The sequence below is a fragment of the Parasteatoda tepidariorum genome, chromosome 8 (assembly GCF_982258835.1).
Source record: "Parasteatoda tepidariorum strain Cologne lab strain chromosome 8, Ptep-v5.0, whole genome shotgun sequence".
In the NCBI taxonomy this organism is placed as follows: Eukaryota; Metazoa; Arthropoda; class Arachnida; order Araneae; family Theridiidae; genus Parasteatoda; species Parasteatoda tepidariorum.
Genome location: NC_141762.1, coordinates 26221488 through 26240690, shown reverse-complemented (window position 1 = coordinate 26240690; position 19203 = coordinate 26221488). Strand labels below are relative to the sequence as shown.

The 19203-nt window shown below is 30.4% G+C and overlaps 1 protein-coding gene across 2 annotated transcripts in view; it reads right to left on the bottom strand.

Annotated features, from left to right (window-relative positions):
- LOC107441117 (uncharacterized) overlaps positions 1–19203 on the bottom strand; it is a 95911-nt gene that overhangs the window by 57733 nt on the left and 18975 nt on the right. For both annotated transcript variants that reach the window (XM_087150038.1, XM_043052762.3), the window contains exons 5-13: positions 18964–19074; positions 9956–10074; positions 9519–9577; positions 7709–7761; positions 7281–7411; positions 5360–5501; positions 4996–5057; positions 1994–2106; positions 735–835 (exon numbers count right to left, since the gene is read on the bottom strand). In XM_087150038.1, the coding sequence (XP_087006164.1) occupies positions 735–835; positions 1994–2106; positions 4996–5057; positions 5360–5501; positions 7281–7411; positions 7709–7761; positions 9519–9577; positions 9956–10074; positions 18964–19074 (891 nt within the window). The remainder of the gene's footprint in view (positions 1–734; positions 836–1993; positions 2107–4995; positions 5058–5359; positions 5502–7280; positions 7412–7708; positions 7762–9518; positions 9578–9955; positions 10075–18963; positions 19075–19203) is intronic.

The window sequence follows — 19203 nt, the reverse complement described above, 5'->3', positions numbered from 1 at the left end:
AAAGACTAAGAATTAAGTTAGCTTTAAATTAATTTAAAACTTGTGATTGCTTGTTTTGTAAAGTAATTACCAGGTCAAACATTTTTATTAAGACGCTGCAATTTCCGTAATATCGAAAATACCTGGCATGAATGCCAATTTTTATCGGTGCTTGACGGATCACCAAATCCTTTTTTACTTTCATGAACCAAAAACTGGGTACCTGGGCACTTACTAAACTTTTTGTTCTTAAACATTTTTTTTTAATTATTTAAGTGGTAGTGAAATGTATACCTTAATATTTTACCTTTGTATTTCAAGTTCCTGTTTGTAGTTCATTTTGAAATGATATTTAAGCTCTGATTTTGTTTGGTTCTGATATTTAGCTTAAAAGATTCTCTGATCCAAGTCTTGAAAAGCAATTAATTACTTTATTAAATATCAAGAACACATCTGGCTTGAAAAACCAATGCGATTGAAATTGCTTATAATATTTAGTATACGATCATTCGCGGCATATTCTAAAAAAATATTTACTTATTTCCGAAAAAAATATAAGTTTTATATATTATACAAATAATACACTAAACTTATATTTCTAAAAATTATATATTATATTATTAGTATAGATGGATTATAAAATTAAGATATATACATATTATATTAAAAAATATATGAAGAGCTCCAATTTATAATATCCATAAAGAAGCAGACAGGATTTCATTTGTAACTGCAGAACATTTGAAATTGCTTACTATAGAACATTTTCAAGATTCTTTATCTCCTTAAGTACATCTTTAGTTATGAACTTTAGGTAAGCTGCTGTGGTCACCACCATACCGTTAGGAACAATAAACTGAAAAAGAATTGTTTTGAAATTTTTTAACACATTTTTTGAATTTAAAATTCCGCATTTCAGATTAAAAAAACAGATATTTGTACTATGAAGCTAAAAGCTTACACTTGATAGTAGTGATTCGGTGCCTAATATGTGATATATACCTAATATGCGGCACCCCCTCCTCTTCTATTTATAGAAAGGAAATGGTAAGCTCAAACAAAAATAATTTAGAGCATGAAGCATGAAGAGAGGCAGCGAGAAAACAGAAGCCTTCGAATGGCTGTAGTGAAAGGTGTTGCAAAAATTTACCTTTATAGAGTATTTAAGTTTTTGAAGTGTAGTAAACCTAGAGAAAAATTTACCTTGGCCCCAATTGGGCTCAAAATTGGTTTAATATGGATCCTATAAGTACATGTACCAAGGCAGTCGAATCTAATTACCACGCTCTAATAATTTATTGGCCCTGCAATCGCGGCATATTTACCAATGATATCCAAGCATCTAGTTTATGATTTTTCAAGTCGATTATTATCTCTTTTATTTGTTTAGATATTTTTTTCTGCTTTCATCTAAATAATTCATGATTAAAACAACTTCAAAATAAAGTGACACACGATGGAGAGGTAAAAAGCCTCGAGCAACCGCATGACTATGATTATGTTTAGATATTGTTGAGGCCATGATCAAGAGCATATGCATTTTCTAAGCTCAAACAGCTTATAGAAATTTATCATTCAGTTTATATGCATAGCAGCTTTATTGAGTAGTTAATTGCAGTTGAGATGCTGCTATCATATTTGCGTAGTTACTAAACATTTGCTCAGAATTGATTTATTTATTTTTTTTTTGGCGTACGGTACATTAGATAGAATCATAATAAGTGTTATAATTTAATTTTAAATTATAAAAAAATGGCTCAAATTGGGAGTTTTTTTTATAAATTAATTGCGGTTAAGTTTTGATGGCAAAGATAATTATATAATGCCAGCAAATTAAAGATTCCCGTAAATTGGTCAATATTCAGAAAACTAATTTTTTTTTCCTTGACTAAGATCGCGGCACGAAAAAGATGTAAAGATCTCCGTACATATCATCACTAAACATTTGAAATTGACTATCAATTGAATTGAATTCAAAATCAAATTTTAGTTTTTTAAAGAAATGTTTCCCTACAGTTTGAAATTCCTTGCTCAGTTCCGTGAGCTTGCCAAGAGAGGAACCCTTTCCACCAGTCATGGATGATTCTTGGCATATTTTTTCAGCAAAATGCACGACCAATGGATTATCTGAAACAAATGTCACAGTTGATCCAAATAATGTAATAGTAATATTATATATTATAAGAAATTGCTTTTACAATATACACTGCTTGCTCAAAACAATTAAAGGATGTTGAGGTTGTGGGTTGATCTTGCACGTGGAGAATTGTTTGAATGATTGATACATTATCAAGAGACTTAGTAGGCTATATGAGATAAAAATGAAATTTGTTTGGCAGAAAAAAATGCGTTTTATTAAGCATTTGAGTTCAAAAAGGAAAAAATTCAGCATATGAGAAAACAAATAAAAAAAAGTTGTTTTTCTTAAAAGAAAATCGTTTTTGGTAGAGGGCATGGTTTCCCCGAACGGCTGGCGACGTTGAACATCTTTGAGGCATCGAGTCAATGTGGTTATTAATAAGGGGCTGGGGTATTCTGTCCTACTCCTTCAGAAGAAATCTTTCCAATTCTTGCAGAGCTTGCGGGGATGGAAGCCGTCCAGAAATTTGTCTGCTTAGAATGTCCCAAACAAGATCTATTATGTTCATGTCCGGAGAACGAACACGCTGGTCCACCTATTCGTATGATTCCTTCCTCCAAAAAGAAATCATTCACCAAGTTAGCACGATGTGTCCTAAAACTACCGTCCATTAACATGAAATCATCTCCAATTGCTGCAGCGTAAGGGACTATAACAGGTCTCAGGATCTTATCCCTATATTAGTGACCCGTCAGAGCTCCATTGCGAATGATATGGAGATCGGTGCTCCCATTAATGAAGATGCCAGCATAGACCATCACTCCCCCACCTCTAAATCTTACACTTTCATGCACGAACGCAAGACCATTAGCGCTGAATAATGGTCTCCATTGGGTGTTGTTGCACGTCAACGCCCTTGCCTTGATCAGCGGCCTGCATTTCCAGTCTCCAAAAAACGGTTCCAGATCCTGAAAACTACACTTTGCGAAACTCCAATGGCTTCTGCAAGTTCGGCTTGTGTTTGGCCCCCCTCTAATTGGCCAATAACTCTCCAAGCTCGTAATTTGGTTTATTGACTTCGTTGAAACATAAAATTCATCGAAACGAAGCGCTTACTGAATGTCGCTCATTATTTTCCACTTAATCTTACATTAATTTGAAAGCCAAATCAAATTCGTTGTCACTAAAACGTCGTCGTCGACGTCAAACTCAAATTTGCATACTACGAAGTTTGAAAAAAAGAAAAATTTGTATTCGTGGCTCTCTTCCTACATTTTATGCAAAAAAAACTTGCTTATACTGTTATTTCATACAAGACTTATAACTTCGCTATACAAGACTTCATTCTTCGCCATATTGACCTGCAGGAAAATTGTGATTCAAATTATTAAACAAACCCTTGAGGACATTCTAGCCCCAGATCAACTGACCCCAGTCATGAACCAACAATAGAGCATGTCATCGTTAATTTTTACTAATCAACTTTTAGCCTTACATTTTGAATTTTTATCTACTTTTGATTTTAGACTTCATAGACTTCTAGTCAAACTTTTACTTTTAGATATTTATTATTTGGACTTTTAGCTTTCATTGATTTTAGTTTTGAGATTTTTTTTATCTCTTGTTTCTTTATTATTATAATCATTTAATTCTCGACATTTACACCGGCGCTATTGGGTTTCATTGCCTTTAACACATGTTTTTAATTGTCAAGTGTTATTGTTAATCCATTTTTAACTGATCACCACCACTGTCATTTGGCAAAATTTTACTGTAATTTTGGTTTTTAGAGAATTTTATTGTAATAATTTTACTTTTATCTCCGTATACCCCCCTGGCGTGGGTCGGAGTTCAACCTATCTTATACAAAACTTATAAAATCCTTTAATTGTTTTGAGCAGTGTATATTATTAAAGCATTCGTGAAATAATACACATTATTAATACGTAACGTGATTGAGCAAAATTATGGTAACACTTTTATACTAACTCAACGTCAACAATCTTCAACAAATGTTTTGAAAGATGTTATAGGGAAAAACTGTTGGCGCAATTTGAAAGATCATCATTGAATCTTTTAGAAATGGCATTTGCTTTACCCATACAAAAGTTTCGACAAAATGATCTAAGACAATAAAAGCTTATTTCCTTTTTTAATAGCGCTATAATTATTAAAGCATTCTAATATAAATATTGCAATCTTATAGCACGATTTAAAAATTGCTGATAGCAAAACTAAAAAGTAGCGCCATTATCTCCCTCTCCTCGTTGAGGCACATTTTGGGTGGGTAAAAATGACATCATTTAGTAAAATTTCAAGCATAATCTTTCAAGCTGTTCCAGCAGTTTTGTCATGTAAAATCTTTTAGTACAGAATTCGTTCTAAATATATTTTTGTCCAAACACTATATTTTCTCCGAAAAACGATATTCATGAAAACTGTTTGTAACAAAAATCTAAGCAACAAAACTTAGTTTTACGTACATACGTAAAAAATATAATAATAGATGCAGTACGACTTGATGATTTCAACTGAGTGAAAACTTTGCTTGAAGTCGGTTCTGGAAGTGGTGGTCAGAGCAGGTCAAAACTGTTGGCTCAATATGAAAGATCATGATTGAGACTTTTAGAAATGTTGTCATTTTTATCCATGCAAAATTTTCATTGACCAAAATGAGTGTTTGAAACTAAAATCTTCTTTGCTTATTTAATACCATTATAATTGAAAACGCATTTGATTATAAATATCGCAATCGCTATATAATTATTAAATATAGCTGTGGAATTATTTAAAAATTGCTGGCATTAAAATATTTTTGACCAACCTCTCTCTGAATTTAAGGAAAAATACAAATATGTATGAAGAAATTCAATCCAAATTGTGCTTTTAATGCATAAATTAATAAAATGCAAAATTTAAGCTGTTCATATATTTACCTTTAGGCGTTGTGTCGATAGAATTGGTCGGCATGACTCTGTTTAGGGGGTTTGTGATAATTCTATAAAGATAAACATCGAAATTATGGTACCACAGAATAAAAATTCTATACGACTTAGTATATATCAAGGCATTTATAATGTATAAGTTAGTATCAGCTTAAATGACTGATATGAACATTTATAAGAAATTCATTTAAAAAAATCCATGAATTCGGAAAGACACAGCACAAAAAATAATTATTAACATGTAATAATTTAAACCTAGTTATTAAATGCATATTAGACTAGAACAGGGCTGTTTCTGTACTAGAATTAGCTTCTTTATTTTAATATTTTACTTGGGCTTCTTGGTATTACTCACCCGCTAAGTTTTACCCCAGCACATTTGTAAGAGTTCAAGTTGAATTCTGCGCAGTCAATTGTTACTCGCCCATGCCATCCTTTTTTACTTTCAAAATGTGCTTTTTTTCCTGTCAAACTTCCTTCCACATTATATGTCTTTCCTGAAAAACGAAGCTGTTAAGTAAGTTAAAATGGTTTCCTCAGTTTTTTTTTCGAAAATAAGAAAAAGAAACTTGTTTAGTTTATTCATGCAACAAATTCATATAAAAATTATTTAAGTATACAGAATGACAAAAAAATCCTTAAAACAAATTACAAAGCCCTCAGAATAACTTTGATCAGTTGATGATATATTCAAGAACTTCATGATTCTTAAACCTATTTAAATTTTGATAATTCGTTCATGTTGTCCATTAATGGAATCAACATAAAAAGCGTGATTCCTCTGAAAAACAAAACAAGGAAATTTCAAGTCAGAGATGACACCATCTTATGATCACGGGTATTTTATTCATGATTGATTTATTTGTGATGCTCATTATTTACTTTTAAAAAAAACTAAATCAGCAAAAATATCCATTCGACCTCTTTCTGAAACACCATCACAAGGGCTTTTCAAATAATATTTTTCATTTTCTTAGTTCCCTTACCCATTATCTAGTAATCCAGTAAGAGTTTGACAATTAATAAGAATTGCTTGTTAATTTAGTAAGGAACTTAAACAAATACACTGTTTCTGTTGAAAAAATTGGATTTTCAAGAAAAGTTCATGATTTTCATATCTCATTTAAATAAATTGAATAATTTGGTGTTGCCCATTAATTGAGAAAAAAGAGCGTTTTTTTCTGAATAATTGTAACATATAGTTTAGAAACACTAAATTGTAACCTCAAGATCTCAAGCTTGAAAGTAAGATCGAAAACAGAAGACATTGGTTGTAAAACCTTTTCAATTATAGTTTTCGTGAGGAGTAAAATAAGCTTTTACTTAAAGGGTAAGAATTCATCCTACAGGTAAGCAGAACTGCCAACTCTTCCAGGATTTCCGGGAAGATTTCATTTTCATAAATAAAGTGGTAGCGAAACTCATGTTATTCCATTAAACGTTTTGAATTAAAGTAGTAACTATAAATTTAGTTTGTCCACCACTACATATAAGTAAGTACAGCTAATATATAAAAGCATACTAATTATTGCTATAGCAAATTTCAACTAGGTCAAAATATTTTTTTAGTATGATTGATTTTCGGAAATTGTATTACAAACACTTGGAAAATTCAATCTCGGAAAGAATGAAAGTTGGCAGGTATGTACATGTTATAGCAATCTTGGTTAGCATGGATGTTTGACTCCTGACGTATATAAGATAGAATAAAATGATATTTTTACCAGCTTTCAAGCTTTTTCGTCTTAATATATGTAAACTTTCACCCTTGTTGGTTCTTAGAGACCATTCCGGAAATGTTAGTGCAGCTCATAAATTTTCTTTCAAAATCAAGTAGCATTCTGTTTTTGTAGCGAACCCCCAACAAATCTTAAGGAGATTAATTCTCTGTCAAATCCGCTGAGTCCTGACAAAGTGCTCGTTTTATGTTTTAACTACTAAACTTTCGATAAATGTGATATTTAGGGATCATTCATGATCTATTAGTTAGTTTTACCCCATTACTTTTATTTAAGAAACCAATGATGCAAACACGTTGCTTACTTCTCTAACAACAGAAGATTTTCAAACAGCAAAATGTCATTTTAATAATTTGCAGAATTGAAGATGTGTTGATTTACTTGTGATGGCCAATAACTTATAAATTAAGTACGTCATAAAAACGTAATTTTTTCTGCGAAAACATCACAAAGAGTTTTCAGCCACTAAGTTGTTTAAAACAATAAAGAACACCAATGAAATAAAGTAATCTGTTTCCTTGATAACAAATCTTATACCTTCATTGATAAACTTTGCTTTAATGTTACTTTCCATCTCACCATCATCTGTGGAGTTTTCTGCAGCAATGTGAATGTCATCAGCGGCAGACATTGCGCCAGTAGGCCTTACGAAGAAACCAAATTTCAGACTAAAATTATAAGCAAATTAAGAAAAATTAAATATTTGCCCTTGAAAATTCATCATGGTAAGAAAAATTATTAAATGACTATGGAAAAAATTTTAATTTAATATTATTGACTTTTCTAAAATAAGTTTTCAATTCAGATTCATTTATCGTTTTGTAAATTAATTCAGTGTAAAATTCTGAACCTTAGTACTAAAGGGATTGAAAATTCCTTCCTAAAATTTAATGTCTACAGTTAAATGAATAAATAAATTAGTTATGAAATTAATGCAAAATAAGTTAATATTAAATAATACATACTCTTTGACAACGTTTTCTATTGACACATCAGAAATATGAACAAAACTTCCAGTCTGAAAATTTTAAAGAATGTCATTACTTTCTTTTATGATATATACATATCACAAAAGATATATATATATATATATATATATATATATATATATATATATATATATATATATATATATATATATATATATATATATATATATATATATATATATATATATATCTTTTGTGATATGTATATATACATATATATATACAACAAGCCTGCGGTCTGACACATAAATGTTACCACTTCACTAACAGAACCTTTTAATTACTAGATAGAAGCAATTTTCAAACAATAATTTTCAACATTTCATGACATTCTGATTATTATTTTTAGAGGTTACAAGTTGTTTCAGTGAGCGCAGTTTTGAAATCTATTGATAAAATAAATTTTGTGTATTGATTAAGTATTGTTTTTTGATGGAGAAATTTACTGATAATGTACTAAAAAATACTCTGGCTGGATACTAAAATGCATTTTCCTGCTACCGAGTCACCATTTATGGCGACTCGGTACCAGGGAAATCAGTTATTATTGACTGATATGCTCAATTTAAAGGTACTCGTAAAGGCACTGGTGATGTTGAACACTCTGGTCGTCCAAAATAAGCTGTTGTCCCAGAAGAATTTGAAAAAGTTCATAAAATAGTTTTGAAAGAGTGCAATGAGAAGCTGCGTGAGATTGCTGACACCTTAAAGAAATCGGAAGATTGTTTGTCTACAATTTTTATGAAAATTTGAGCGTGCTCAAGTTGTTTTCGAAATGGGTACTTCATTTACTCACACCAGACCAAAAAAGAACAACATGTCGATAATTCAGGACACTGTTTGGAGTTGCTAAAGAGAACTAAAAAGAATTTTTTGCTTCAATATGTGACGATGGAATAAAACACGGATCCACTACTTCACTCCTGAATCAAAAAGATCTTCAGCAAAATGGGCAACAGCCGGCGAATGCTGACCGAAATGTCCAAAACCTCAGCTGGCATGGTTATGGCATTCATATTTTGGGACGCGCACGATATTTTGCTCATCGACAATCTTGAAAAAGATAAAACTATCAACAACGAATAATTATATGGCATTATTAGATCGACTAAGTGAGAAAATCAAGAAAAAGCGGTCTCCCATGCAACGAAGAGGTTCTGTTTCACGAAGACAACGCCCCTGATCATAAGTATGTGAAAACGTTGGTTAAATTGAGTGAATTAGGCTTCAAATGACTTTCCCACCCTTCTTACTCTCCAGATATGGCCCCTAGCGACTACTGGCACATTGCAGACTTCAAAAAGATACTCCAGGGATAACAATTCCGCTAAAATAACGAAGTTATCGCTAAAGTTGAGGCCTATTTTGAGAGCAAAGACAAATCGTTCTACAAAAAAGACGTCGAAAAGTTAGAGGGGCGTTGGAATAAGTGTATCCCTCTTGATGTTGATGATTGAAGTCAAATTTCAATTTTTTCTCTTAACTATACCGGAGACTTACTGAGTAACATGCATATATAATTGAATAAACTTATCCTGACCAGTGTCCTCAAAAAACAATTAAAAAAGGGTAGAGAAATTTCTAAAAGAACCCTCTAAACTCACCTCTTTACCTTTCCAATTATTTAATCTGCTAGAAAATCCCTGAAGGAGATTTTTTTCTCAGAATATTAATTTAAAAAAGTAGCATAGTAAGTTTTCCGACATTCGTTTCGAGATTTTACTACTAGTTTTTTTTTCTAAGAACGCTGGTCACTTCTGATTAAAAACAATGAAATTTTACTTACTCTGAGTGTTTGTCCTAAAACATGCAGAAATTGCGCTCGTTTATCGAAAGACGAATCACCTGAAAGAAAAATTAATAAATTTTTTACTCAATAATTTTACTGTGCAATGCTAAATTTATACTACAAGGTTTACTCAGGTTTTAAAAACTTTAAAAAGTAGTAAAAATACGAAGAATATGTTACATCACTTAAAACCAGAGACTCGAACTATTCCAGGCTGTTGTGAATTATTTTTGTTTTTCAGTGGCATTAATCTTAAGTGGAATTTTGAGAAACAAATAGATTTAGAAAAAAAATAGTTCGTCTGGTACCTTCAGAATTGATTAGCTTTTAACTTATGGGCTGTATTTTTTTGTCAAATTTATATTTTCGCTATTTTTATTTCCAAGGCTTATGACTATACTTGGTTACATATAAAAATGCTTATATTTTCTTACCCATGAACCTGATTCGCTCTCCATACAAATAAACTTCAGAAGCTTCTTCATTCTCCCCTATCGTCATTGTTCCAAAAATTACTCCGCATTGTGTATAGCAGTTAACAGCTCTATTGAACCTATTAGCAAGAAAATGCATATTTATATAGATTGCTCTATATAAAAAATGTATGTAAATTGATAAGATTACGTCGCAGCGTTAACGATCGTTAAATATTTGGAAGATAAAAAATCATTCTGATTTTTGATTCCGATGTATGTGTGATTAAGTAAAAATTTCAAATAATCAAGCAACGCTTACAAATCTTTTTTGAATCAAGTCGTTCATTTAAAAGATCCTCCAAAACTTTTCTATAAATTTTTTTCAAATTTTATATTTTCACTTACAATTACACTTTCAAAATTATGTAAAAATGTGCATACATTACAACCCAAATATTTTAGATTCGTATTTAAAAAAATAAAAAAATTATAAATAAATATTAAAAATTATTTTTTGCGCGGAATCATCTTTGAATAAACGAGTTTTATTATTGTGTTCAAATAAGATTTTGATTCGCTATTTAAAATTTCTGATAAGGAGGTAAAACGCGTAAAAGTGAAATTAAAATCACGCTTTCGACTAACTTACCGATGAATCTAGAGGGGAAACAGTTTCCGAATTTTTGACTTAAAAATTTTTTTTCGATAATTAATTATTATATTAAAAGTATTTTTTTTCAATGCCCAACTGTGTACATCCGTCAATTCGGGCATATGTAGGGCAATTTTGTTGACCTCTCTTACAGGGGCACCATAATAGGTGGGCCAACGTCGCTCCCACAGTAAGGACAGATAGTACAGAGAAAGAAAGAACATCCATGCCTTGCCCGGGATTCGAACCCAAAGCTTTTCTGATGCAAGGACAGTTCCCTGCCTCCTACACATGCCGGTCGGCTTATATTAAAAGTTAGGCCTTCGATTCATTAAGATTGAATCTCGGTAAAAGAAAATCTGATCATAAGGTATTCGGAATGGTCACCTTATTTCTTTTTCCTTTTTTTGCATAACAGATAAATTCTTAATCAGATATATGCAAGCTTTTCTGTCTAGTTATTTGCAATACAAGTACAGTCGGCAAAAAAAAAAAGATATCACCCTGAATAATTTTCGTTCTAATGATCGGATTTTCACGAACTAAGTGTTAATCTTAATGGTTCCTGGGGGTGACCTCAAATATGCTAATTAATTAGTGCTAACTATTAATTAAGTTACGAAATCAGACACAAAAACGTACTTTCTCTGAATAAACATATATTTTTTCTTACATATTTGGATTCTTAACCTTCAAAATATAGGGGGTAGCCGCAATCTGGGAAATATGGTCCCCATAGTTTGGTCAGGAGAGCGATTCAAAGTTCGTACCCCTTAATGTTAATTTCACTTTTTACGTTTTTAGTCATATTTTAAAAACTAATAAAGCAATTCGAAGAAAATTTCACCCAGTCATAAAACTCATTTACCCAAAGATAATTTCACGAAAAAAATAATTTTTAATAATTGTTAATTATTTTTTATTATTTAATTAAATTAAGGATGAAAAATTTTTGAATTATAAGGTATGAATTCTTTTATACCATATTAATCTACATATTTTTCAATTGAAAAATCTAAAGTTTCAACTGTTTTTATTTATTAGCAGCTGAGAAAAATTAAAATTAATTATTTTTAAAAAAATAATTTGGCGACAATGAAGAAATGATTAAATGGAGCGATTAATATTAAAATGTGATAAACTTGCGAGGAACTTGACTTCGCGCGCTTAGCATAAAATTTCATTCATATTTTTTTCGCTAATAATCGTTTGCTTATCTTTTCATTTTTATTTTTTTAAGCTATAAAATACGATGTTTCTTCTTTAGTCGTCTAAAATTCTATTTGCAATTTAGTAAAGAAATTTGAATAAAACATTTTATTGAATAAAATACATTTTATTCAGAGAATGTGGAGTTTTATAAAAGCATGCTTCTGATAGAATATGATTATACAACAGATTGTGCTTCTTTAATGTGATTTTTTTTTAATTTTTTTTTCTCAATAACTGATAAAATTTCAATAATATACATACGAATGAATAAATTTGGAATAAAATATTCATCAATTTCTTGAATATATATTTTATAAATATTAATAAAAATACGCAGTCAACATTTTTAAGCATCTCTCACAACATCGCAAATTTCTCAAAATCTTATAGGGTAAACTAACCAGTGAAGGAATACTTAAGCTTAGCTTGTCTTTAAAAAAAAATCATAAAAATTTCAAAATTTGTAATTTTAGCTAAATGACGTATTTGTTATTAAATGCATGTCAACATATTTGTTATTAAATGCAAATTATGTAAAAAAAATTAGATAACTTACATAATATTGTTTTAAGCTTTTGGTGGTTTAAATAATAAGTAGTAAGATAACCCAGTGAAGGAACAGTTCTTAAATTGAATGAACACTAAATTTTCCAGTGAATGAACACTTAATTTTGAGAATGTTTGATGCTCGTTAGGAATCCTTAGGCCACACAGATATCTGTCGCCCTGTAGATGCCTGAATTGACTGATGTTAACACAGGCGGGCATTAGGAAAAAAAAAATCTTTTAAGTTTTCGTGCCCCCATTTCAGTATCTTAAGGGCCTTACGAGCTCTGTTTAAAAAGAGAGTATCATATCAGATATATATATATATATATATATATATATATATATATATATATATATATATATATATATATATATATATATATATATATATATATATATATATATATATAACAAAAATAATCATAGTAGCAGTATTTGGTGGTAAATGCAGCTTATCGTAATTGAAGAATATGTTGTGCGACATTTTATGGTGAATTTGCGAACGTAAGTTTCCGAATGTATCGAAACATGTGGATGCTATTTGCTAATCATCTTTATCCAAAGAAAACCATGTAACTTAAATATCTAGCAAAATGAAGCAATTTTTTAAACAATGAATCATACAATATGCAACATATTATTTCTATATCTTATTCTTAAACATAACATATTTCAATGTTTTTAAAATGCCACTAAACATTCAGCAATTCATTGAGTTATAGAAAAAAGAAATCGTAAATTACAGAAAACCTTGTGAATGTGCATTAGAATTACTATACAATCTACATTTTATTTTTCATGCACTTTTTTTTCCTTCAAACTTTCATGCCTAGAAGACTCGATTAAAGCTGTAAAAATCATTATCCCTAAAATTTTGTATATAGCTATTATAAGTTATGTTAATTTGATTTTAGTATGAAATCCTCGAATAAACATAGCAAAAATAGCATAATCTAAGTAATATCAGATAAAAAGTTCATGTATTTAAATTCTGAAAACTTATAAATCGATTCAAATTTTCTTTTCAAAAAAGATTAAAATAATTTTTTATTTTATTTATTTATTTTGCTTTTTGGACATAAATGAACTTAAAAATTGTCTATTGCCTAGAAACTTCGAGGTGTTTTCTATTAACTATTAATTAAACCTCTCAGACAGGGCCGGATTTAAGCTTGGCGGGGCCCTAAGCTACTGAAAATGATGGGGCCCTTTTAAGTTCAATTCTATTTCTATACACCTAAAGTAAACTGTCGTATTTTTTATTGCTGAATATTAACATTATATTATTAAAAATTTGATAATATTGCTTGATTGTTAAATATATTGATTGAGATGGGACTATAATGTAGAGCCTTTCTATTATTACACATATTTTTTGAACGAAGGAAAAAACAGAAACTCATTTTAAGAACATCATAAGCGCAGAGTAAGGATTTGGCACGTTAGAAGAACCATTATATGTTTAACAGAGTTTTTTTTTTCTTGAAATTCTGAATATATGTTATTTGGAATTTTAAATAATTTTTTTTTCTTTTTGCGAATTTTTTTTCTGAATTGTTTTTTTTTTTTTTTTTTTTACCTTACGTTTCGCTTTGCTGCTCTATGACTTAGAAACATGAAATTATGAAGGTGTGTCAAAAATAAGCAAGGAGTTAGAAAGAACAAAAGAAAATACAATTTGATTATTAGTTTTATTTTTTTTATAACCACCGTTGAACAACCGACTTAATTTTGAGTTTATGACTACAAATGCTTAACTCCGTATAATATTTAATAATCACCTTATAATTTTGAACTCAATCCAAAAGACAAGAGAATTGGATCAGTACCCAGAGGCATTGATTTGTTGTGAGAAATTAGAGGACTTTGGGACCACGGCAGATTTAACATCCACCAGTCACCATTTTATACATGGGTATTCTTCAGCCGGCTGGATTCGAAATCCCATTCTCACGAACACGAGTTCAACGCCCTACCAACCAGGCTATCCCGGCCAAATTATTAGTTCATTTTATAATAGTCATTGAACAGCCAACCCAATTTTGAGTTTACGACTACTAATATTCAACTTATTAGACTTCTAATTTTAAACTCAGTTCAGAACACAAGGGAACTGCAGGATCAAGTATTGGAAGAAATTTTTGTCTTGGAGGGGGATGTTTTGATGGAACTGACCAGCATTTAAGTTACATGATGAGGAAAACCACAAAAGCTTTCCACTGTCAGTCTGACAACAAGGGGACTCTAACCTACGATCCGTCTACCACTAAAGATATTTTACTTCGGCACAGTGGCTGGTGTAAGCCGGGTGTAGAATTCGTATCGACCAGTCAACACTGGGATTCGAACTCAGTGCCCTTGAGTCCATCTTCACTAGGTAATAACTCTGCAAGAGATACCAATTTCATTGATTTGCCAAATTTCAGTCATCTTCAAAATGTAAATAGAAATTCAATCTTAATTTTTGTAGAACAAAAAGATGGAAATAAACCGTTTTTCCTCTTAATCTGCAGTGATTAATCAGAAGCAACCATGAGGGTTAGTGTGCAAAATGAACAGGGGGTGTAGCTTTCTAGTTTTTTAAATACTTGTTAAATTATTAGTTTTTAACATGCATACTTTAAAAAAAATATAAGAAATGCATTTTTCAGTATTAAGAAATAATAATTAAAAACTGTCACCAGCTGGAATAGAACCCGCGATCTCACTGTTTTGTGTTAGATTTCGTAATCATCAGCCCCAAATATACACACCTGCCTTGCTGATATTTATTTATTATTATTATTATTATTTTAAATTTAATAAATGAAGTTATTTGGATACTTGACATTCTTGAACTGGATACTTTAAATGCTTGTCATTCGTTATTACAGAATAAAAAGCTTTGAAAGACAAATATTAGTTAATGTTTAATAATATTTAATTAAAGAAAAAACATACCCCGTATTGAAATCTAACGAATTGTTCCTGATAAATTTTGTGGCAGTAAAAAAAATTGAAGCCTGATACATGTCCGGATTTTTGAAACACTTTCTAGTTTTACTATTTAATCAAATTGGTTTCGATGTCTTTCATCCCGCCTGTCTCATTAGTGATTCAGCATATTTCGATATCATTTTTGATTCGTTCTTACTTAATATTAATTTGTTTGCGACAATTAATTTGTATAACTTTTTAACTAAATTTTTGAGAGGAGTTTAAAAATATAATATCGAGGGCAATAACTGAAGTTAAATTGGCTTTTTTTGTATGCCTCTTTTACTTACATCATCCACACACCCACACGCGACCTACTGCTTCTTAGAAACAGATATTAAATAGTCTCTTGATCAAATGATGGGACAAAATTTGCCGTTTAAACAAATCAAAAAACTTTTCTACCTTTTAAAATTATTTATTTTTAAATAATTTATTAATACTCAAATTGTTTAAAAGATATGTTCCTTTTCATTGACAACACATTTTTATATTTTATCTAGTAATTTATTTATATTTTTTAAACCTATTTTTTATTTGTTTTTATTTTATTAAATTAAATGCACAGATTTAAAATAAAAACAAATCTGCCAAAATTTTATAAATAGTTTCAATTTGCAATTTTAGGAAGTTATTTGGACTTTGCTTTAAAAATTTGAAATCCTTATAAATTAAAAAATTTAGATGCCTTATTAAGTTTAAACCCATAATAACAACAAAAACCAGGGAGTTAAAAATAGAAACAAGTATGATCAATAAACAATAAAATCATAAGCTAACTAAATAAATGAATTTTGTGTACGAAACATCATATTTTACAAATTAAACATAATTCATATTTCGGGGATACATGGAAAATTTGGTCAGACAGGAGGTTTGAACAATATTTTTACATATATATTTAAACATTTGTTTAGCTGATGATCACTTGATTTCAATGCTCTATCAAGCAATATCACATGTTGCTTCTGTCTATTAGCAGTAAGTAAAATTAAAGTAAAACCACATCTGTTATCTCCATTTCATCCAAAATAAACCAAATCAAGAATTTTGGCAGATAGGCCTGTCAAAGAGGGAATTGAATAGTGGCCCACCATTAAAATAAATAAAGAAAGGAGTTCACGGATTCATGTACGAATAATTTGGAAAATAACAAATTAAAATCAATTACAATAATTAAGTAAATTAAGCAATTAAGCTAGTTAAAACATTTAGGATAATTAAAAGGAAAAAAAGCTTTTGTAATAAGTTGGAAAAAATATATTTTTGCAAAAAAGAAAAGTTTAAAATTAAACGAGAAGCTCTTTAACGACAATGAGACACAACGGAAATCTCGAAACAGAGTGACCCTAAACAAGATTCTCCCACAGCCCTAGAAATTTTTTGCCCAGAACTCAGACAAAAGGGTGTTTCTGTGGACAAATGAGCCCACAGCAATTTAAAGAAGCTGAAAACATTTCACACAGTGTAAATTGAGGCAGCTATTTGACTACTCCATGGAGTACCGCTTTTTAGGATTCATGGACTACTCCCATACTGGTAGCTACGAAAAGCTACAGGATATTTTCATCAGTCAAAAGGCCTTTTTATTGCTCTTTTGGTTAAAAAAGTGAAGAGTAACAATTATTTTATATTTGTAAACACTTCTATTAGATTTTGAAAAGCGTTCGCCAATGTAAAAAAGAAAAAAATGTATTTTAGGTTTCAGAGGGCACCAGATCCGAATAAAACTTTAAAAAAAGAAGGAAAAAGTTGGATCTGGGGGCCCTTGCCATCTCGGGGCCCCAAGCTACAGCTTATTTAGCTTATACGTAAATCCGGCCCTGCTCTCAGAGCAATCACAAAACATTATTTCAATTTTTTTACAGTCAGAAATTGGTTGCCTAGCAACCTAGTAAAATTAAGCGTTTCTCTTTTGAATCAGTCAAGGGTTATCTTAAAATATTTATTTGCGCAGGCGACTTTTTTGGCGGTTTTCTGGACTATCGCCAAATATATAAACCTTTATTGCAACCCAATTTACGACCCAATTGTTTTAAAATTTTGTCTACCCCCCCTAATTCAAGTGTCTAGATTCCAAATATGTAAAAAAAAATATATGTTTATTCAGAGAAAGTACGTTTTTGTGTCTGATTTCGTAACTTAATTAATAGTTAGCACTAATTAATTAGCATATTTGAGGTCACCCCCAGGAACCATTAAGATTGACACTTAGTTCGTGAAAATCGGATCATTAGAACGAAACTTATTCAGGGTGATATCTTTTTTTTTTTGCGGACTGTACATCCGACCACAAATCTAGCTTTACTTTTCAATACCAAATTTACAAAGATGAGAAAAAATTAAAACTCATTTAGAAAAAACAAATCCTATGACGGAAAAGTATGGAATAAATAATTTTAAAAAATACCTTTCTATGATTTTGAGCGAAAAGGTGAGACATAAAATATTGCGTGCAACTTACAAGAATCAAGTTGATATAATCTCAGTTAATATCAGTTAAAACTTTAATAGAAAACTGAATTTTCATCTGCTCTCTTTAAAAATGTTTTAAGAAATTCGTGCAATACTTTATATGAAATGAAAGTAATACGTGAAAAATTGACTGAGACTATATCAACTTGATTCTTATAAGTTAAGTTATAAGTTAGTTAAGTTAGAAGTACACCTTATAAGTTAGTTGTTCTTATAAGCTAATTTTAGTTAAAATTTTAATAGAAAACTTAATTTCCATCTGCTTTCTTCAAAAATGTATGAAGAAATTTTTGCAATAATTTATATAAAATGAATTTTTTTTTCAATGGCTGGCACTTGGGGTTTGTCCCATTGGCCACAGAAATGCCAGAACTGCTATTCTCTTCTCGTTACCCAGTGGGCACCTGTGGCGAAGCCACGACGGTGGAGCAACGTCGCCTATGTCACACAACCACAAACCCGGTGGGTTACATTCACACAAAGAATAAAAGACATAGAACACAGAGAGAGAAAGAAACATCCATGCCCTGAGCAGGATTCGAACCATCGGCCAATGGCTCTACAGTCAGACACGCTAACCACTCGGCCATCTGGTCGGCATATAACATGAAATAATACGTGAGAAGTTGACTGAGACAATATCAACTCGATTCTTATAACTTACACCTTATAAGTTAGGTAGGTTATAAGTACATCTTATAAGTTAGTTAAGTTATGAGTACACCTTATAAGTTAGTTAAGTTATAAGTGCACCTTATAAGATAGTTGTTCCTATAAGTAAATCTTAGTTAAAATTTTAACAGAAAACTAAATTTTCATCTGCTTTCTTTAAAATTGTTTTAAGAAATTCTTGCAATACTTTATATAAAATTAAAATAATACATGAAAAATTGACTGAGACAATATCAACTCGATTCTTGCAGAATCATAAAAAATTTTGATTTTTTTTGTTATTTATTTTTTTAAATTACTTAATTCTTATTTAGCAGAGTCATCCGTTGACCCTTAGGTGCAGAGGAGAAACCCGTGTTCCTTTTGTGCACTTTCTTTCTGATGCTCTAATTTCAAGTAAGGATATTTTTGGTATTTTTTAATTGTATACAACAGACTGCCACTGCGTGACAGATCCCGTGAATGTAACAGAGTATGATTTGATATTTACAATTCTAAAGGAGGTTTAAATCCTTTCCATTTTGCTCTCGCGAAACCTTCTGCCAGTGCTCCAGCCTTTATGTCTGTCGTGAAATCAAACACATCAGATGAGGCAGCCCACCTAAAATTTGAAAACACAGCTATTAAATCACAAAAAAATATCTATATATTTTTCTGTTAATTAATCTAATTGTGACATCTGGATTACGAGAAATATATTCTTAAAAAGCTAAAAAATGAGACCTGTATA